Genomic DNA, 23357 nt, shown 5'->3' with positions numbered 1-23357 from the left:
TGTGCTTGTGTGCCTAATTTTGTGGCTAAAGTAGCTACTGCACACATTGAAAGTCATTGAAATTGTTACTGTTAGCACTGCTGTATTTCTTTTTCAATCAAAACACTACCTGATGTGATCAATTTAATTTATAACTTGTAAGTATGTCAAGCTGGTTTAATGTCTTTGTTAAACAACAGATCTGTTTTGTCCCAGCAGTCCATCCGTGTTCAGTCGTGTCAGGCAGGCGCACCGACAGCAGGAGGCAGAGGATGACAGCCATCTTCCTGGAGGCAACGGCACACTTGTGAGGTAAGCGTCTATGAGTTTCTCACAGTATGTGTTACCTTACCAAAAGAATTGTGATTTTTGGGGAAACCACACAGACAAGCTCACATCCTAATTTCCTTTTGGAATGTTTCAACAATAAATATTTACCTTCCATTTTGTTAGGTACACTTTGCAAACAACAGATTTAACTCCCTATTGCCATTAAAATATACGGCCACTACATAAAGTTGTTGCCCTGCAATCGTATGATTAAATATTTCTATTAACAAGCTGATCGGAAGCTACTGTGTACTATTAATTTATTTGTGGCAGCCCGCCACAAACACATTTTAAATGCCACATATTTTTACCTTGAAAATCATTTTTTATCTTGAAAAAAAATGTTACCTTGAAAAAAAAATTACCTTGAAAATCATTTTTTACCTTGAAAATCATTTTTAACCTTGAAAAAAAAAATTCACCTTGAAAAATTTTTTTTACCTTGAAAATCATTTTTTACCTTGAAAAATATTTTTTACCTTGAAAATTTTTTTTTACCTTGAAAATCATTTTTTACCTTGATAATCATTTTTTACCTTGAAAAAACAAATTTACCTTAAAAATTCTTTTTACCTAGAAAATCATTTTTTACCTTGAAAATCATTTTTAACCTTGAAAAAAAAAATGTACCTTGAAAAATTTTTTTTACCTTGAAAATCATTTTTTTGTGTGAATGTGAGTGTGAATGTTATCTGTCTATCTGTGTTGGCCCTGCGATGAGGTGGCGACTTGTCCAGGGTGTACCCCGCCTTCCGCCCGATTGTAGCTGAGATAGGCTCCAGCGCCCCCCGCAACCCCTAAAGGGAATAAGCGGTAGAAAATGGATGGATGGATATAGATTTGGCGCTACGTCTTTGCCCTCGCTCAAGCAGGAGTGATTGATGTTGCCAACTTTGTGACTATGACTCGTCGTGATACTTTTAGATCCCTATACTTTAGAGAAAAAAAAAAGGGAAAAAAAGCAATTATGTAAAACTGCAAATTAGTCTACAAATCAAGTCAAAAACAAAGATGTTTCCTTAAGTTAATGCGGTTGCTCCCATGCACACAATACAGAAAGCAAATGAGAAATTGAAACACACAGCTCTCTGCGCGAGTGATCAATTGCTTGTCTATTTGGGTATGGTTTAAATTTATTTCAAACATGCTATACAAATGGGTGAAAATGTTACTAGTTTTATCAAATTTGGATGTATTTATTTTAAGAGCGAAATACAATGAAAGGGTTGATCCCCAAAAAGGGACAAGCGGTAGAAAATGGATGGATGGATGGGTTGAAATCCCTTTTCCCACATGTGACGTTTTTTTTTTTCAGTCGCAAGGTCTATTTTTAAGCGCATTTGCGAGTAAATTTGTCGCACTGTACAGCATTGTTAACGCTAACGTACAATGGACTAGCTCCTTGACATGCTAACGAAAATTAGCAGGGCTAATACAAGGACACAGAGAGAAAAAATCAATCACATTCACAGCTATGGACACTTTACAGTATCCAGTGAACCGAAGATACATATTTTTGGAATGTGGGAGGAATCCCCAGTACCCGGAGAGAACCCACACACACGGGACAACTTGCACACTCTACACACACACATGTCCTAATGGAGATTTGAAGATGCACCGGCACACGGCGTAAAGTTAGACATTATAGTCGTTAGTAGGGACAAGAACCGAAAACCGTTTCTTGTTCAGAACCGGTTCCCACTGTTTTAATTCCTTGTAATCGCTTGCCATTTTGTTAACGGTTCTTCCTGGTCAGAATGACGTCATCATGCAATGTGCGTAGTGATGCCAGAAAGCATCAAGAGAGCTACACTACCGTTCAAAAGTTTGGGGTCACCCAAACAATTTTGTGTTTTCCATGAAAAGTCACACTTATTCACCACCATACGTTGTGAAATGAATAGAAAATAGAGTCAAGACATTGACAAAGTTAGAAATAATGATTTGTATTTGAAAAAAGATTGTTTTTACATCAAACTTTGCTTTCGTCAAAGAATCCTCCATTTGCAGCAATTACAGCATTGCAGACCTTTGGCATTCTAGCTGTTAATTTGTTGAGGTAATCTGGAGAAATTGCACCCCACGCTTCTAGAAGCAGCTCCCACAAGTTGGATTGGTTGGATGAGCACTTCTTGCGTACCATACGGTCAAGCTGCTCCCACAACAGCTCAATGGGGTTCAGATCTGGTGACTGCGCTGGCCACTCCATTACCGATAGAATCCCAGCTGCCTGCTTCTTCTCTAAATAGTTCTTGCACAATTTGGAGGTGTGTTTTGGGTCATTGTCCTGTTGTAGGATGAAATTGGCTCCAATCAAGCGCTGTCCACTGGGTATGGAATGGCGTTGCAAAACGGAGTGATAGCCTTCCTTATTCAGAATCCCTTTAACCCTGTACAAATCTCCCACCTTACCAGCACCAAAGCAACCCCAGACCATCACATGACCTCCACCATGCTTAACAGATGGCGTCAGGCATTCTTCCAGCATCTTTTCAGTTGTTCTGTGTCTCACAAACCTTCTTCTTTGTGATCCAAACACCTCAAACTTGGATTCATCCGTCCACAACACTTTTTTCCAGTCTTCCTCTGTCCAATGTCTGTGTTCTTTTGCCCATCTTAATCTTTTTCTTTCATTGGCCAGTCTCAGATATGGCTTTTTCTTTGCCACTCAGCCATGAAGCCCAGAATCCCGCAGCCGCCTCTTCACTGTAGATGTTGACACTGGTGTTTTGCGGGCACTATTTAACGAAGATGCCAGTTGGGGACCTGTGAGGCGTCTGTTTCTCAAACTAGAGACTCTAATGTACTTATCTTCTTGCTCAGTTGTGCAACGCAGCCTCCCACTTCTTTTTCTACTCTGGTTAGAGCCTGTTTGTGCTGTCCTCTGAAGGGAGTAGTACACACCGTTGTAGGAAATCTTCAATTTCTTAGCAATTTCTCGCATGGAATAGCCTTCATTTCTAAGAACAAGAATAGACTGTCGAGTTTCAGATGAAAGTTCACTTTTTCTGGCCATTTTGAGCGTTTAATTGACCCCACAAATGTGGTGGTCCAGAAACTCAATCTGCTCAAAGGAAGGTCAGTTTTGTAGCTTCTGTCCCGAGCTAAACTGTTTTCAGATGTGTGAACATGATTGCACAAGGGTTTTCTAATCATCAATTAGCCTTCTGAGCCAATGAGCAAACACATTGTACCATTAGAACACTGGAGTGATAGTTGCTGGAAATGGGCCTCTATACACCTATGTAGATATTGCACCAAAAACCAGACATTTGCAGCTAGAAAAAGTCATTTACCACACTAGCAATGTATAGAGTGTATTTCTTTAAAGTTAAGACTAGTTTAAAGTTATCTTCATTGAAAAGTACAGTGCTTTTCCTTCAAAAATAAGGACATTTCAATGTGACCCCAAACTTTTGAACAGTAGTGTACATGGCGGCACCGGAGGACGAAGCGCTCCGAAGTTTGCCGATATTTTACAAGAAAACAGCGCTACTTGTACTAATTCCAAAGTAGCTATTTCATCAAGAGGAGGACATACGAGCAAAATATGCTGAAACATTTCTACATACAGCATGCAATGAATGTTGTGTTTTTGAACTGCGCCGATCTCATCCCAGGCAGCAGCAGTCATCTGTTGTAAGGTACAAATAGCTCCTATAATGTTAGCGCCATTACCTGTTAAATTTAAATGAATGCCTTCTCATTTAGATGAGCATGACAATAAATATTCTGACTGCTTTAAAAGCGGGCAGTAATAACTCCAGTTCATGTCTGCCGCTATCTTTCATTGCAGCAGGGAAGAGTACCACTTGGCCAGGAACGACGAATGTCACAGAGCAATGACTAAGTTTATGGTCAAAAGCTTACAAACAATTGCCCCGTAGATGCTCCTTTTTTCCGTAGGTGTATGTTCAATTGTAATACAGTCAGAAAAGTTGCATGTTTTTCCTCCCAACATTTTCACTCATACAGGTGGAAAAGTTCATTTATGTTTGCAACTCCACTTCAAATGTGAAACTAATAGGTTATATACACTCATTACATGCAAAGTGAGATATGTCAAGCCTTTATTTATTATAAGTTTGATGATCATTGCTTACAGTTTTTGAAAACCACACATTTTCTGAGATTTTAAATTCTAGGTTTTCATAAGATGTAAGTTATAATCATCAAAATTATATCAAAAGAAGGCTTGACATATATTTTGTTGCATGTTATGAGCCTATGTCATTATTAAACAAACCTTAGCACGGTATATTGCACAGTATTTTTTCTTGGCAGATGACAAAGATTCTTAAAAGTTTTAAAATGTAACGAAATGTTACATTCTTATGTAATTTCCGCATGTTTTCTTTTGTTAAATTCTACATAATGTTTTATTTATTTATTTTCAAAATAGTTTGTGCCTTTTAAGACCTCACGAGTGACTTTGTATGGTCATGTTAGCTCTAAATTAAATAACATTTAGGCTAATCCACCTTTTTGTTATCTTTTTATCCAAATAAAAATTTACAAGAGAACTGATAAAGAACCAAATTGTTAAGCATTATCGGTCAATAATTATTGACCACCGATAATATCATGCATCCCTATTATTTTTAGCACCGCTTGCATATACAGGTATGTGCTTGGAACATTTTGAAGAAAATTAAACGTTTTTTCGTTTACATTTGTCTATTGATGAAAAATCAGTCTGTTTATGTTGTAATGTGTTGTATTGTGAACTATAGTCGACGTGAGTCAGCCATTTCTGGGGATGCCGACTTGACTTGAACAGGCTTTACGGTATCTATCAAATAGCATGGACATTTCTCTTGCACATCCTACTCCTGGTCACCCCATTAATCTATTAAATCTAAGTCAGGATGTTTTTTTTGCCGAAATGGAGTGATATGTGAACTGGCTCAAAAGCTGCTTGCCATTAATTTATAATTTCTTAGGTTCTCTAATGTTTTTTCTTACCTCTCTAGAGGGGAGCTGTTTGCATCACCACAGAGAACCTCTCAGACTTCAATGCAAGGATGCACCAGACTCTCTAAAAGCCACTCAGAGGCTTCACAACAGGAAGTGTTGGCAGCACCACTGGAAGTTGCAATAGAACCACAAGGCCAGGAGCAGAATGGAACAGAACTTTCCACCCCAAACCAGAAGGACGTCTCCAAGCAGTCTTTAGACAACACCATTGCTGCCAGCCCATCCAGCAAGGTTGTTAAATCATTGTACACATTTAAGCCTTTGGTTTAAATTCTGGTATTAAAATGTATCGAATGTTGAATTATTTCAATGACTTGTGGTTGTTTAAAGCATTAATTTAGTTATGAACATATATATATAATAACATGTATAAATATCATGCCTTCTTCTATACCGCTTATCCCCATTAGGGTCGCTGGGCTAAGCTGGAATCTATCCCAGCTGACTTTGGGCAAGAGGTGGAGACAACCTAGACTGGTTGCCAGCCAATTGCGGGGCATACGCGTATAGACATACCACTATTAACACTCACAATCATACTTGTGGACAATTTAGAGTCTTCAATTAACCTGACCTGCATATTTCTTGAATGTAGGAGGAAGCCAAAGTACCCGGCGAATGCTAACACATTTTAAGTTAGGATCCTATTATGCAAACTCCACAGAGATGTCCAAACTTAGAATTAAAACCAGATCTTTGGACTGTGCGATTAACATGCTAACCACTCGACCACCGTGCGGTTTAACATTTATAAATAAAGCGGCAAATGCATTGTCGTAACTAGAAGTTAACAGTGTCCTTTCCACTAATCCCAGAACCCTCCCTTGAAAAGAACTGGTGGCCCCTCCCATCGTAGGCATGTGCGCACCATCCAGGAAGTACGAACCACCATCACACGGATCATTACCGATGTCTATTATGAGGATGGCAAAGAGGTGGACCGCAAAGTCACAGAGGTAATCAAAAAATGTAATTTCTTTGAACATAATGCCTCATTTTTTATAGATGCAAAAGTTTTACCTTCAGGCCATTTCAGTAGTTTTGACTGTCAGTAAACTGTATGTTCACTTTTCAAAAGAAGTCCCTGAACTACTTTGACTGAAACTCGCCAAAACAAATAATGCAATTTCATTTAAATTATACCAGTCTTCCGTTCCCATTCCATTCTGTTTTTTTTTCCGATACTGCTTATCCTGTGCTGATCACAGGCAAGCCCAGCTGACTTAAGGTGAGAACTGGGGTAGACCCAGGCTGATCACCTGTCAATCATGTGACTGACACATGCCAGATTCCCACTGCACAGTACACACTCTGCCCTAATTGCCTTAATTGTTGGTATTCCACGTTGCAAACAACAAAAACCAAGCCACATTGGCTGCATCAGTCAGAAGTAGATATGCTAAAAAAAAATTGAGGAGCAATGCTTGCACGAAAAATTATTGCTGCAGCCAAATGGAGATAGTGATGTGTAATTCTGTGGCGCCCATAGTTAAAGCACAACAACAGGCTAATCAACATTAGCGTGTGTGTTTAGTTTGGTCATATATATAGGATCAATTCGAGTTCTCCCTCCTCCCCTTCTTTCTTCTACTTGACTATCCCCCTTGGCTGTAGAATCTCGTGCGATGACAAAGTATTGCAAGTCTTGCTACATCATCAACCCTCACCGTTTTCCAGCAGTGACGTAAGGCAGATGCGTCTTCTTATTTGCTTTCGCTTGTCTTTATTTAGAAGAAGACCGTTTAAAAGACAACGTTTTTGGCAAACATATAAACTATGAATGGCTTATTCATGGCTGATGTTGTCTCCTTTGGATTTGTGTAGAGAGCAGCAATTACACAGTGCCATTCATATTCTAGAGCACATGGATTGATGGTTCCATTGAGAGCTACTATTTGTGGGGCTAGTGGGCTTGCGTGATGTGATATAATGGAGTAAGTCAAATTAGTGTAATTGTCCATTATGCATGACTCAAAAGTGAGTAAACAGCAGAGGTGGGACCAAGTCATTGTTTTGCAAGTCACAAGTAAGTCTCAAGTCTTTGCCCTCAAGTCTCGAGTCAAGTCCAAAGTCAAGACTGGAAAGTCTCAAGTCAAGTCCCACGTCCTGCATTTTGAGTTTCGAGTCCTTTCAAGTCATTTTAACCACTGACTAATATATTTACACAGATTGTGTATGCTTTTAAAACGCTGTATTTATTTATTAAAACAAGTGCATTTGAAATTGCAGGGAAAAAAAAATAGTGCTGACATTGCACTTCATAATAGCACTATTAACCAGTCATGTTAAACATTTAACTCATTCCTTTACAGAATAAACACATTTGAAAAAACTGCTGACTGCCGTCTAACGTTACGTTACTGTGTGTGATACATTGACTAATGTAACGTTATGTGTAGGTACCTCATGCAACCCTGCTTAAAAAAAAATCACTTGACAAAAAGTATGAATAAGGTAGCGAACATATTGCCGTGTTTGCAATGACGTTATAACCATAGACATCTTATAAGTAGACACAGCATTGGCTGCTGTGACCGAGAAATTTGTCCGCCATCTTGAAGTGGTGATGAGAAGCCGGCGAGCAGCCTAAATTGACAGTTGACAGGTAGAAAACAAAGATGCCGGGCTAGTGTTCAGCGTTTTCCTGCTCAAATGAGCGGACTTTTGAAAATAGGAATCGGGGGATTACTTTTCACAAGTAAGATTTAACATTAACGCGCTATTGGTTTTATTTTGCGAAAATAATATTACCACAGACTTGAGAAGGAGCAAAGATCTTCAATATTTGTATGTGAAAATCACAAATAAATCTTCTAGGAGGATGACCTCCCTACAGGGGTTTGGTTTACAAACTTTCAGGCCCACCTAAAACAAAATTCACCAGCCGCCACTGCTTATGATGCATTCTCATTTTAGGCAAAATATAAGACAATACTTTCTTAACAGTATAATTGTAACCAGGAATAAGTCTTCAAGTAACAATATTCAAATACTAACATTGTTGGGTAAGACAGAATGTGGTTTTATTCTGAATCCAGTGAAACAGATTGGTGGTTTAAGCTGATACAAAGACTTTCAGGTGTTTGTATATGTTTATGTTTAAGTATTTGGCAGACGCTTTTATCCAAAGCGACATACATCAAAAATACATATAAATCAATCACTGTAAACATGATCATTTAAGGGAAGAATGTAATACAAAATATCAATACAAAGTGTCAAGACAGAATAAACTCTCTGCTGCTGCAGCAACAGAGATACAGTCTATAGGTCCCTAAGATATATATAGATATCTAATGTATTCATACATTGTTTATGTAAGATATACGCATGCATATATAACCTAATCATATTGTTTCTTTAACTTAAAAATAGCTGACCGTTTTTTTTCCCCCTTCTCTGGGATTATATTCCCAGTTTTGATCTCGGATGTCTGGTCACTTATAGCATATAAGAATATTCTATTACTGTTAAGCAAACTATGAATAATAAAACACGCCAAAACATCTGTCGTTTATCATAGCTACACGTATGACAAAAAAACGTGTGAAAATCAGTGGTATTCAGTGAGGTAAGATGAATTAAATGCGCTGACAGTTCATTGCTCCTGCCAAATGAATTGCACTGAGTGGAGCGGATCACCACTCCAAGATGGCGGCCCCGCGTCTCGTCAGCGCCAGTAGGCAGTAGCGCTCGATGTTGCGTCTACTTATAAGATGTCTATGGTTATAAAGTTAGCAGTGAGTTTACAGCCTCACTGATTTAACTACACAGCAAATAAAAGTCACGTTACTTAGCCAATAAACGTTAGCTTACATTCAAAACTTACCGTTCTTTGTGCATCTTCAAATGTCGAACGAAGTTGGAAGTTTTTGCAATTCGTTTTTTGTTGACCAAGTCGTAGTTTTAATACCCGAACGAAACTATGTTTGGCGTCATTTTCCCTCACTGGCGCGTTGTTTTAGAGCTATTCTTCATTGGTTGTCCTGCAATTTGATTGGATGAATGCTGTGGGATGAAAACAACGTGGATCTAATTTGATTGGCTGTTGTACTGACAGGTAGCACACACGCTGATACGGAGCGCTCCTGAATAACTTTTTAATCTTTAGGTTTTGGGGGAAAGTAGCAAGTCATGTCAAGTCAAAAAGGCTCAAGTCCAAGTGAAGTCACAAGTCATTGATGTTAAAGTCCAAGTCGAGCTGCAAGTCTCTTTACATTTTGTCAAGTCGAGTCTAAAGTCATCAAATTCATGACTCCAGTCTGACTCCAGTCCAAGTCATGTGACTCGAGTCCACACTTCTGGTAAATAGATGAAAATCAAAACAAATATGTTTAGAACTACCAGTTAAAACTTGGTGGAGGTAATCATCGTGTATGCATGCAGATTGATTGATTAAACTTTAAATCCATATTCATGAGCTAGTAGCTATGACCATTTATGGATGATTGTAGGAGACTCGGGTGGAACGCCTCTGCACACAATTCACTGCAGGTGTGATTTATAATGAAAAGAGTGTGTACAAGTACGAGCACCTTTTATAGATCTGAATATTTTATTGTGTATGTAGATTCTGAAGTTTGTGCATTTGCAGTGATTGAACGTTGGAATCAACTCACAGTCTTATAAAAGAGGCTCCATGTGCATATGTGTAAAGAAGCAAAGTTATGATGCAATCTATTTTAACAACAAGCTATGAAAAATCTTTGTCGGATTCAATGGTAGTGGGGTGTTTTTTGTGTAAAACCGGTTGTACTAACTAACAAAAAATCTGTAGTCGAAAAAACGTATTTTGTGCTTGGCGGCTGTAATGAGCGTGTCATTGTTCTTAGGAGAACGAGGACCCAGTGGTGGACTGTCAGGTGTTGGACAGTGACGTTTCCCAAAGTCACACTGGCAGCAGCTCCTTAACCTCTGGTGATCTTGGCGACATCAGCTCCCTATCATCCAAGGCCTCCAGCCTGCAACACAGTTCTGGAGGAGCTAGCAGCACCACAGGCCTCCTTAGGCCAGAGTTTGTCATGCCCCCCAGCCGAGGCGCCAAATCCATCAGGTACTTCTCCGTCGCCGCTCTGCACATCATCATCGTCTTGTACAGTAGAACCCGTTTATGTCGACCAACGCACCAAGCCCTAAAATGTGCCCACTCAAGTCGAGGTTGACATACGTGGTTGACAAAAAAAATCCTACAAAAAGTCTGGCTTTTTATTTTCACTTTCATCATTATTGCTTAAAAGAGGAGGTGGATGTTGAGAGGGGAAACAGGAAAGGAAGTATCATTTATTTTTCTTCAAAGTTCTGGCATATGATCAGAGATCCTTTCTTATTTCCCAACAGACTTATTTTTTTCTGGTCCTTTACCACATCTGTCATGTGTGAGTACTCAATAAACAAGACAAAAGATAGAACTTAGTGGTTTTTCACATGAGGAACATAGCATTAAAATGTACACCTCAAAATAAAAGCATGGCTTTATTAACCTGAATTTTACCACAGCAAATGCACACATTTAAATTTTTTTAGATTTCGTTAGGAACTGGAGAAGAGAGATTTGCGCATGTACGGAATCATGGTCAAAGCTATTTTTGGTCTGTAACTGCTAATGTCAGCCAATCTGAGGCTGACATTAGCAGACAATCGACTTAAACGGGTTCCAATATATTTTCTCTTGCATAGTGTCAGCCAATCTTAATCTTTTCTTGTGTCACTTCTTCTTTGACTAACCCTAATCTTTCATGATTTATTGATCGCTGTTCCCAGACATCAATCTGGGTCCACTCATCACTCCTATTTTGATGGGGTCTGAATTTGAGTAGACCCAGATTGATGCCTGCCACAACCTAACTGGCTCCATCGTCCCCTCTGTGTGTCTGCAGTCCCAGAAGGGGAGGTGGACAGAAACAGAGGGGTCATAGGGGTCAAGGGGCAGGGGCAGTAATCAGAAATGACAGAGGTTATGGTACCCATGGGTCCGAGGCTGTAGTTACGCTCACCCCCAGAGGACGGGCTAGACGTGGCCGACCCCCGTCCAGGTGAGTCCTCTCTGAGGCTCGCCATGCATGCAAAGAACCTACAAACACTGTTAAAACAAAGTGAGGGAAACTACATTACTTCTGGAATCTTAACACTACACCTTTTTTCTTCTCACTAATTGAATTCATGTTTGCTGTGTTTCCATCATCAGTTTCAACAGGATGTTTGATCAAACCTTCTCACTCTTTTAGGGGAGGAGATGCTAGCTCCTTGCCTCGGCTAGGTGCTCATCTGTCCTCCTCAGAGGATGAACATTACACCCGCGTACGCTCCACGAGGCTCCTAGTCAGCCCCAGAGACGCTGACATCCCCTGCCACGCCGACGCTCTCCGCTCGTCCCCAGAGGAAGCAAACATGGCTCGAAGTAGCTTTGTGGGATTGCGAGTGGTGGCCAAGTGGTCTTCCAATGGTTACTTCTATTCGGGCCGCATTGTGAAAGATCCTGGGGAGGGCAGATTCCGCCTGCGGTTTGATGACGGCTACGAGTGCGAGGTGGCAGCGAAGGATGTCCTTCTGTGTGATCCCATTCCCCTAGAGTCCGAGGTCACTGCATTGCTGGAAGATGAGTTCTTTAGTGTTGGTGAGGAACGTTGGAGGGGTTAATGATACCTGAGCTCTTAGAGGCCAAAGACTCACATAATAATAGTACAGTGGAACCTGCTTCAACACCTTGCCATTTGTTTACGTGACAAAACCAGGATTTGACGCAGGCGTGTTATGTCATGGCAAAGCTTATTTCACTGCAGTGTTAATTTTGTTGACTAAAAATTTTCGTCTTTGTTATTAACAACGACCTATTTACCCCTTGACAAAATTAGGACGATAACGAATTAAAACAAAAGCACATTAACTAAAACAATGACAAAATTAATTGACAATTTAGTTAACGAAAAAAAAAAATGATACGGAAACATTGACAGAGACCAAATCCAATCATATTTATTTTTGTCTGTAGGTGGGTGGGAGAAAATAGCCAATCACAGTTGCAAGTGGGAGAGGGGTGGGTGGAAAAGCACAAATGTTATCCAATCAGAACCAGCGTCTTTAAAATGGACACTGTCTTGACTTTTCAACCAGAAAAGAAGGCGCAATACAAGATGTCAATACAATATACAGTATATCCTACACTGGGAAAAAGAGAAAACGAAGACATGGACGCACTTCCCCTTTTGCCACGGTAGACAACAATACAATTATTTATATATATATATATATATATATATATATATATATATATATATATATATATATATATATATATATATATATGTATATATATATATATATATATATGTATGTGTGGGGAAAAAAAATCACAAGACTATTTCATCTCTACAGGCCTGTTTCATGAGGGGGGTACCCTCAATCGTCAGGAGATTTTAATGGGAGCATTCGCATACCATGGTTTATATAGGGCACAGAGTGGGTGGGTACAGGCTGGCCTAGGGGCGTGGTGATTGGTTCATGTGTTACCTAGGAGGTGTTTCCGTCTATGGCGGCATGTTGTTACAATTTCGCTGCGCTTGTTGAGGGATGACAGGTCTGGACGGTAGATAATAAACAGTTTCTCTTTCAAGCATAGGTTGCATCTTTTATTACCACATACATTGTAAGGTGTGCTGGATGCAAGAATTTGCCATGTTATTGAATATTCAACATTATTGTCTTTGAGGTCCCAAATGTGTTTGCTGAGTTCTGTGGTATTTCGCAGGTTTTTGTTCCTGAAAGAAGCCTTGTGGTTGTTCCATCTGGTTTTGAATTCACCCTCGGTTAATCCTACATATGTGTCGGATGTGTTAATGTCCTTGCGTATTACCTTAGATTGGTAGACAACTGATGTTTGTAAGCATCCCCCGTTGAAGGGGCAATCAGGTTTCTTTCTACCGTCCAGACCTGTCATCCCTCAACAAGCGCAGCGAAATTGTAACAACATGACTGTATTGGACAATATAGTTTACATACCAAATGTCCATTTCCATTTATTACAAGTAATAAGAAAACGTAAATGCCTTATTTACCTATCAAGTTTGGCGTCAGATAAAATAATCTTCTACGCCTTCAATCGCCTCCATCTTTGTCAGCTTTGTCATGAATAAGTTGAGAATCGTAACGACGCCTTTTAGATTTACTAAGGTCTGACATGTTTAGTAACTTTACCAGTGGCAGTAGCTCGACAAAGAGGGTGGTGTGTAACTGGCAACCTGGATGTGACACACTCACAGACTTTTTAATTTGTCAAACGGTGGAAGGCGGGGCATTGAAATGAAAACAATAACAAGATTTCGGGGCTGTAAATCTAATTTTGAAATGAGCATATCCCGGTTAAACTACCGTTATCAGGTATTCGAAAATAACATGATTTATTAATGCCTTTTGACATATCAGGGCCATTTAATGATGACTTGACATTAAATTATTACATATGGCTCCTTTAACAGAAAACCATTTGGAGGCTTTAATTAGTCTCTTAGTCTGAATAAATTCTGAAATAATGTGATGCACCATATTCAAGGTTATTGAAATGCATCTGTATATGCTAAGTTATGCAGAGTTGATTTATTAAGTTCTACAGTAATTTTAATAACCTTAATATAAGTGCGTTATCCTTTATATTTTAGTGGACTAAAATGTTCAGGAATTTAGTAGACTAAAACCAAATCAATTTAGATGACTAAAATACATTTTCTTCAAAAGTCTATGACTAAGACTAAATTAAAAACTGCTGCCAAAATGAACACTGTTTCACTGCTTTTCGACTTAATATCATTCCAAGATACAATTATAACTGCAGGCCGTGTGAAAACAAATGTTGGACTAGTCAAAAACAAATAGGGATGTTATCTTACAAAACTCAAGATTCATTTTGATTCAGACAGTTGTATTAAAGAATTGATTCTCGATTCAACATGATTCTCATTTCAAACAGATTTTCGCAATGTTTAGGAAAAAATATAGGCACACTAAATAGATCCTCCTTTTCAGTGTACTCAAAACTCTTATTACTCAGTATCAGTAGTACTTAGACCAACGCTATTCAACTGGCAGCCCGCGGGCCACATCCGGCCTGCTAAAGCGTTTCATTTGGCCCGCCGAACATCACCCAAATAGGCTTGATAAAACCATTCATACGAGGATTGCTCATGCATGCAGTACTCCCGCCACCCCGCAGGTGGCAACAGCGAGGCATATCCATCCATCCATTTCCTACCGCTTATTTCCTTTGGGGTCGCGGGGGGCGCTGGAGCCTATCTCAGCTACAATCGGGCGGAAGGCGGGGTACACCCTGGACAAGTCGCCACCTCATCGCAGGGCCAACACAGATAGACAGACAACATTCACACTCACATCCACACACTAGGGCCAATTTAGTGTTGCCAATCAACTTATCCCCAGGTGCATGTCTTTGGAGGTGGGAGGAAGCCGGAGTACCCGGAGGGAACCCACGCAGTCACGGGGAGAACATGCAAACTCCACACAGAAAGATCCCGAGCCCGGGATTGAACCCAAGACTACTCAGGACCTTATCTGTCACAATGAAATCGCAGTGGAGGAATAGAGGAAGACTACTCATTCAACCATGAAAAAAAATCTAAATTAATTGCAAAAATCTGACTTTTAACGACTGAACAAATCAAATCAAATCAAATCAACTTTATTTATAGAGCACATTTAAAATTTACCACAGGGGTAGCCAAAGTGCTGTACAATGAGCAGGTTAAAAGATAAAACGAGTACCGAGCAAACACAACACAACACAAACAGAACACGATAAAAAATAAATAATTAAAATAGAATTAATAAAAAACATAAAAACAGGATCACAGCAGTTGTATTATGGGGCGCCATTGCAGGATGGATATCACTCAGTGTTAAAAGCCATGGAATAAAAGTATGTTTTTAAGAGAGATTTAAAAACAGGAAGAGAGGATCGTCTAACACTCAGGGGTAGGTCGTTCCAGAGCTTGGGAGCAGCAACGGCGAAAGCTCTGTCACCTCTAAGCTTCAGCCTTGTGTCAGGGACCGGCAACAGCAGCTGATCGGCTGATCTTAAGGATCGGGTGGGGCAGTAAGGCTGAAGGAGGTCGGAGAGATAGGTTGGCGCGAGGTTGTTTAGACATTTAAAAACAAATAAAAGGAGTTTAAAATGTATTCGGTAACGCACAGGGAGCCAGTGAAGGGACGCTAAAATAGGGGTGATGTGCTCACGTCTGCGGGTCTGTGTTAGCAGACGAGCAGCAGAGTTCTGCACGAGCTGCAGGCGGGCCAGGGAGGCCTGGCTAATGCCAACATACAGGGCATTACAATAATCAAGACGAGTCGAGATAAAAGCGTGGATTAATTTCTCAAGATCATGTCTTGATAGAAGCGGTTTCACTTTCGCTATTTGGCGTAATTGATAAAAGCTTTTTTGAACGACGCTGCTGATTTGTTTTTCGAATTTAAAATCTGAGTCAAACTTTACCCCCAGGTTTGTGACAGAGTCGCTTAGATACGGGGTCAGAGTGCCGAGGTCAACGTTGGGGGAGGGAGAGCGACTTGGACCGAACAACATAACTTCTGTTTTATCTTCATTTAGGCTCAGGAAGTTAGCTGAAAGCCAGACTTTGATGTCGTGCAGGCAGTCAATAAGACGTTGAACCGTGTTATTTTGTGCCATGGGAAAATAAATCTGGCAATCATCGGCATAAAAATGAAATGCAATACTGTACTTCCTAAAAATAGAACCAAGGGGGAGAAGGTAAAGCGCAAATAAAATTGGGGCAAGGATTGAGCCCTGGGGGACCCCATGTGGTAAAGGAGCTGTGGACGACATAAAACTGTCTACTTTTACACAAAAACTCCTGTCGGTTAGGTACGACCGGAACCAGTTGAGGGCGGCGCCCTTAATGCCCACACAGTTCTCAAGAAACAACAAAGTATGAATGTTCTGCGACGGACACAATCTAGATAAGCAGCAACAACGATAGGAAATCCACACGTGTAAGCTTCATCGTGAAACTTAGTCAAATATTTGTAAATTAATATTGAGCATAAATATATATAATTTGTCTTGTATTGAAAATGCTGACTTTGTGATGTCTCTTGTATTCGTGGTCGTGGTGTTTTTTTGTCTGAGAGTAACTCTGGGCAATCATGCACGTAGTGCTAAATTTGACTGGTAGAGGGCAATAGCGCTACACCTTGTACCTTGTGTGAATGTATTAACAACATTAAACCTATTTTATTTATGCAAAATACACAATGGGCATTATATATGTAAAATTCAAAATTGACTTTATACTTTGGTAATGCTTATTTTATGTTTATTTTCAGTCTAAAAAAACCTAAAAGAAGGAAGACATGTAAAAAAATAAATAAAACAGGAAAAAAAGAATTCAAAAGAAGGAACATCAATCCTTAACAAAACTCCTGGAGCTTCTGTCTAGCTGCACACGCTGGAATCGAGTAGCAAGGGCAGAATAATGAACTTATTGACGGTGCAGTGTGAAAGCTGATGTGCTTATCTAATAATTAAATAAACACAGTCTCAAAGGAATATAACCTGTGACACACTCTCTGACGAAACATTCAAATTTTGATGTCTGGCCCCTGAGCCCTTTGACTCTTGAAAATGCGTCCCTCTTCATTATGTAGTTAAATATAGCCCTGACTTAGACATATACGTATTCACTGATAGGAAGAAAAATGTAGCTTGTTAACTTTCAAAAGAGCTTATAGCCATGCAACCCCAAATGGTTCAATAACACCTTCACATTTACTTTGGGACTGACTATTTGACGCGTTTAGCAACAATAAAATAATCTCGATATGATAAGGGGCTACGTCAACAACCTGCCTACGTTGACCAACTCATCAAGTCCTGGTGTCAACAAACAAGACATTTATTTTCATTAATGTCCTCTGGCCTAAAGTCACACGTAAAAGTGCAAGCAATGGCTATTTTTGGTTTCCATTTTGGTCATGTCAACATGTTAACATGAGCCAGCCAGTCCGAGGGGCATCGACTTTAACTGTTTCCACTGTATTTTCCCTTTTCCACTGCACTCGGTTCAATTGAGGCTTCACCAGTTGTAATACCAGTTCTAATTACACCACCTGGTCAGATGGGATTCCAAGCGTGCCAGATTTGTCATTGCTCCGTCATTTGAAGGTAGAAATGAATAGCAGTATCTTACACTGTTATTGTGCCTTAGCTGTGGCACTGCAGTATCACACTCTTAATTTTGCTCGGTCTCTGTCCTCGCCAAAAGCCACATAGATATTGTTGTGGTTTGTTAGCGTGTCGCTCAAACTTTGATGGTCCACATTTTCACACTTTCCACTGTACTATTTTGAAGTGTATTTCCCAAAGAAAGACTGTCCCAATCAAGAGCGAGTCGAACGAGCTGTGCAGTGGAAAAGTAGGATTAGTGCATGCTGATGTTTACACCTAACTTGTCTCTCGCTTTCTCTTTTGTGTGTTCTTAGGTGTCATAAAGGGTTATAAAACAGAGGGCCAGGACCTCTTCTATAGTGTGGAGAGAGATGACCAAAAGCAGTGGTACAACAGGACGTCCGTCATCCTCTCCCTGGAGCAGGGAAACAAACTGCGGGAGCAGCACGGCCTTGGACCGTATGAGCCCTCCACTCCTCTGGCCAAGGCCTCTGACATCAGCCTGGGTAAGTACTGTACACACATACAGTACCTCACAAAAGTGTCTTACATTTCCTTTCACTGGACAACACTGAAGAAATGACACTTTGATATAATGTGAAATAGTCAGTGTACAGCTAGTAAAAAAATAAAAATAAATAAACATCCCACACTTACACTGACCCGAGGAAACATCATAAATGTTTTTGTAAGTGTCTAAAGCATGGTTGTCAAACTCTGGCCCGCGGGCCAAAGTTTATTACAGTGGGGCAAAAAAGTATTTAGTCAGCGACCGATTGTGCAAGTTCTCCCACTTAAAATGATGACAGAGGTCTGTAATTTTCATCATAGGTACACTTCAACTGTGAGAGACAGAATGTGAAAAAAAAAATCCAGGAATTCACATTGTAGGAATTTTAAAGAATTTATTTGTAAATTATGGTGGGAAATAAGTATTTGGTCACTTCAAACAAGGAAGATCTCTGGCTCTCACAGACCTGTAACTTCTTCTTTAAGAAGCTCTTCTGTCCTCCACTCGTTACCTGTATTAATGGCACCTGTTTGAAATCGTTATCTGTATAAAAGACACCTGTCCACAGCCTCAAACAGTCAGACTCCAAACTCCACTATGGCCAAGACCCAAGAGCTGTTGAAGGACACCAGGAAAACAATTGTAGACCTGCACCAGACTGTGAAGAGTGAATCTACAATAGGCAAGCAGCTTGGTGTGAAAAAATCAACTGTGGGAGCAATTATCAGAAAATGGAAGACATACAAGATCACTGATAATCTCCCTCGATCTGGGGCTCCACGCAAGATCTCATCCCGTGGGGTCAAAATGATCATGAGAACGGTGAGCAAAAATCCCAGAACCACACGGGGAGACCTGGTGAATGACCTGCAGAGAGCTGGGACCAAAGTAACAAAGGTTACCATCAGTAACACACTACGCCGACAGGGAATCAAATCCTGCAGGGCCAGACGTGTCCCCCTGCTTAAGCCAGTGCATGTCCAGGCCCGTCTGAAGTTTGCCAGAGAGCACATGGATGATCCAACAGAGGATTGGGAGAATGTCATGTGGTCAGATGAAACCAAAATATAACTTTTTGGTATAAACTCAACTTGTCGTGTTTGGAGGAAGAAGAATACTGAGTTGCATCCCAAGAACACCATACCTACTGTGAAGCATGGGGGTGGAAACATCATGCTTTGGGGCTGTTTTTCTGCTAAGGGGACAGGCCGACTGATCCGTGTTAAGGAAAGAATGAATGGGGCCATGTATCGTGAGATTTTGAGCCAAAACCTCCTTCCATCAGTGAGAGCTTTGAAGATGAAACGTGGCTGGGTCTTCCAGCATGACAATGATCCCAAACACACCGCCCGCGCAACGAAGGAGTGGCTCCGTAAGAAGCATTTGAAAGTCCTGGAGTGGCCTAGCCAGTCTCCAGACCTCAACCCCATAGAAAATCTGTGGAGGGAGTTGAAAGTCCGTGTTGCTCGGCGACAGCCCCAAAACATCACTGCTCTCGAGAAGATCTGCATGGAGGAATGGGCCAAAATACCAGCTACTGTGTGTGCAAACCTGGTAAAGACCTATAGTAATCGTTTGACCTCTGTAATATAACCTTTGTTGGCAATAACAAAGTATTGAGTTGAATTTTTGTTATTGACCAAATACTTATTTTCCACCATAATTTACAAATAAATTCTTTAAAAATCCTACAATGTGAATTCCTGGATTTTTTTTTCACATTCTGTCTCTCACAGTTGAAGTGTACTTATGATGATAATTACAGACCTCTGTCATCATTTTAAGTGGGAGAACTTGCACAATTGGTGGCTGACTAAATACTTTTTTGCCCCACTGTATATACGCCGCGGCACCGCCGCTGTAACACCACATTGCTGCGGTAACCGCATTCACCGCTAATTCTCGTACTTGCCAATTCTCATACTTGCCAACCCTCCCAGGAGACTCCCAAATTACAGTTCCCCTCCCGTAAATCGTCACGTCCGCTTTTCACACAGTCCAATGAGTGCTGGCCCAGTCACATAATATGTGCGGCTTCTGCACGCACACACAAGTGAATGCAACGCATACTTGATCCACAGCGATACAGGTTACACTGAGGGTGGCTGTATAAACACTGTTGGAAATATACGCCAGACTGTGAATCCACAAAGAATGACAAACACATTTCGGGAGAACATCCGCACCGTAACACAACATAAACACAACAGAACAAATACCCAGAATCCCATGCAGACCTAACTCTTACTGGCTACAATATACACCCCCGCTACCACCAAACCCCGCCTCCCTCAACCGACGCACGGAGGGGGGGGGGGGGGCGGGGGGGGAAGGGGGTGTATATATGTGTATATATATATATATATATATATATATATATATATATATATATATATATATATATATATATATATATGTGTGTGTATGTATGTATGTATGTATGTATGTATGTATGTATGTATGTATGTATGTATGTATGTATGTATGTATGTATGTATGTATGTATGTATGTACACTGCCGTTCAAAAGTTTGGGGTCACATTGAAATGTCCTTATTTTTGAAGGAAAAGCACTGTACTTTTCAATGAAGATAACTTTAAACTAGTCTTAACTTTAAAGAAATACACTCTATACATTGCTAATGTGGTAAATGACTATTCTAGCTGCAAATGTCTGGTTTTTGGTGCAATATCTACATAGGTGTATAGAGGTCCATTTCCAGCAACTATCAGTCCAGTGTTCTAATGGTACAATGTGTTTGCTCATTGGCTCAGAAGGCTAATTGATGATTAGAAAACCCTTGTGCAATCATGTTCACACATCTGAAAACAGTTTAGCTCGGGACAGAAGCTACAAAACTGACCTTCCTTTGAGCAGATTGAGTTTCTGGACCACCACATTTGTGGGGTCAATTAAACGCTCAAAATGGCCAGAAAAAGAGAACTTTCATCTGAAAATCGACAGTCTATTCTTGTTCTTAGAAATGAAGGCTATTCCATGCGAGAAATTGCTAAGAAATTGAAGATTTCCTACAACGGTGTGTACTACTCCCTTCAGAGGACAGCACAAACAGGCTCTAACCAGAGTAGAAAAAGAAGTGGGAGGCCGTGTTGCACAACTGAGCAAGAAGATAAGTACATTAGAGTCTCTAGTTTGAGAAACAGACGCCTCACAGGTCCCCAACTGGCATCTTCGTTAAATAGTACCCGCAAAACACCAGTGTCAACATCTACAGTGAAGAGGCGGCTGCGGGATTCTGGGCTTCATGGCAGAGTGGCAAAGAAAAAGCCATATCTGAGACTGGCCAATAAAAGAAAAAGATTAAGATGGGCAAAAGAACAGACATTGGACAGAGGAAGACTGGAAAAAAGTGTTGTTGATGGATGAATACAAGTTTGAGATGTTTGGATCACAAAGAAGAACGTTTGTGAGATGCAGAACAACTGAAAAGATGCTGGAAGAATGCCTGACGCCATCTGTTAAGCATGGTGGAGGTCATGTGATGGTCTGGGGTTGCTTTGGTGCTGGTAAGGTGGGAGATTTGTACAGAGTAAAAGGGATTCTGAATAAGGAAGGCTATCACTCCATTTTGCAACGCCATGCCATACCCAGTGGACAGCGCTTGATTGAAGCCAATTTCATCCTACAACAGGACAATGACCAAAAACACACCTCCAAATTGTGCAAGAACTATTTAGAGAAGAAGCAGGCAGCTGATATTCTATCGGTAATGGAGTGGCCAGCGCAGTCACCAGATCTGAACCCCATTGAGCTGTTGTGGGAGCAGCTTGACCGTATGGTACGCAAGAAGTGCCCATCCAACCAATCCAACTTGTGGGAGCTGCTTCTAGAAGCGTGGGGTGCAATTTCTCCAGATTACCTCAACAAATTAACAGCTAGAATGCCAAAGGTCTGCAATGCTGTGATTGCTGCAAATGGAGGATTCTTTGACGAAAGCAAAGTTTGATGTAAAAAAAAAAATCTTATTTCAAATACAAATCATTATTTCTAACCTTGTCAATGTCTTGACTCTATTTTCTATTCATTTCACAGCATAAGGTGGTGAATAAGTGTGACTTTTCATGGAAAACACAAAATTGTTTGAGTGACCCCAAACTTTTGAACGGTAGTGTATGTATGTATGTATGTATGTATGTATGTATGGGTGGATGGATGGATGTGTATATGTATACATACCTGCCAACTACTCCGGTTTTCCCGTAATTAGTGCGGTTTTCATCAACCTATTCCGGGTTACGGTTGCAGTGATAAAAAATACGTTTTTTCATTAATTAAAAATAAATATTTTTTAAAAATGCACGAGGCTATTTATAGCACCGCTGCCAAGCACAAGGCACCTGTTGCCATTGTTTCCAAACGAGCGAACGATCATGGAATCAGCCGGAGAAAAATCGCAAACGAGTCTTAAACCGAAAAGAAAACCGCAGTCATTCCGTGAAGAATATTCAAAAGCCTATCCGGGAATAATTATCCGTTCCAAAAAGGGTGAAAACTACGCGAATTGCACCTTGTGCAGACAAGATTTTTCGATCGGACACGGAGGAATTAGCGATGTAAAAGACCACGTTGGGACAAAAGAACACAAGTCTAATGCCGTTGCTAGCGATACAAGTGGAAAACTTTCAACGTTTTTCGGATTTTAGCCACAAAAAGGTAATGACACCAATGTTATCTATTGGAATTGTTTAGTACTGTTATACTGTTAAAAGTGTTTATACTATTTATGCTTTCAAGTCCAAGTTGAAGAAATCTTGTTAAATGTTGACAGCATAACTACCAAAATACAGAAGTATGTCCTTAATATTTTTGCAGTGCTATTTCTGTTGAAAAGTTCAAATGATTACATTAGAGATGTGATGTGCCACTTTTCAAGTGTCTGATGGCTTAAATTAATTTTCATTAATTTTTCATATTTTGAATTCTTTTGAAAGGCTTACAAAAAAACGACATTTGAATTGTAATTCCATGCTATTGACAGGACTATTAATTTTAATGAAGTTAGCTTACCATGTTTACAGTATGATAATTGTGATAGAAATGTGAATTTTAGGCACAGAATATTTTTTACAATTGAACAAGGCAGTAGATTATACAAGCTTGGACAGAAAGTTAATAATGACACCAATTTTTTTTTTAATGGAATTGTTTAGTACTGTTTTACCATTTGTTTACTGTAAAAAGTGTTTATACTTTCAATTAACAAATTGAAGTCTTGTGAAAGGTTGACAGGATAACTGGCATTAACTGTCAAAATAATTTCAAACTATTGAAGTTAGCTTACAGAATAAACATGTCAATCAACCCATATGATTTTTGCTGTAATATTTTTGTTTTGAAAAGTCACTGTGA

At 40.0% G+C, this 23357-nt stretch overlaps 1 protein-coding gene across 9 annotated transcripts in view; it reads left to right on the top strand.

Annotated features, from left to right (window-relative positions):
* The window catches only part of tp53bp1 (tumor protein p53 binding protein, 1), a 118352-nt gene that overhangs the window by 59274 nt on the left and 35721 nt on the right, over window positions 1-23357 (top strand). For 5 of the 9 annotated variants that reach the window (XM_061975089.1, XM_061975095.1, XM_061975091.1 and 2 more), the window contains 7 exons: window positions 196-291; window positions 5286-5520; window positions 6105-6245; window positions 10122-10342; window positions 11166-11321; window positions 11514-11902; window positions 17791-17982. In XM_061975089.1, coding sequence (XP_061831073.1) covers window positions 196-291; window positions 5286-5520; window positions 6105-6245; window positions 10122-10342; window positions 11166-11321; window positions 11514-11902; window positions 17791-17982 — 1430 coding nt within the window. The remainder of the gene's footprint in view (window positions 1-195; window positions 292-5285; window positions 5521-6104; window positions 6246-10121; window positions 10343-11165; window positions 11322-11513; window positions 11903-17790; window positions 17983-23357) is intronic. The other 4 variants (XM_061975096.1, XM_061975090.1, XM_061975097.1 and 1 more) reach the window with 2 other exon arrangements.

Source organism: Nerophis lumbriciformis, linkage group LG15 (assembly GCF_033978685.3).
Source record: "Nerophis lumbriciformis linkage group LG15, RoL_Nlum_v2.1, whole genome shotgun sequence".
NCBI classification, from domain to species: domain Eukaryota; kingdom Metazoa; phylum Chordata; class Actinopteri; order Syngnathiformes; family Syngnathidae; genus Nerophis; species Nerophis lumbriciformis.
The sequence above is the reverse complement of the archived record's forward strand: the minus strand, read 5'-3'. Positions and strand labels throughout refer to the sequence as shown.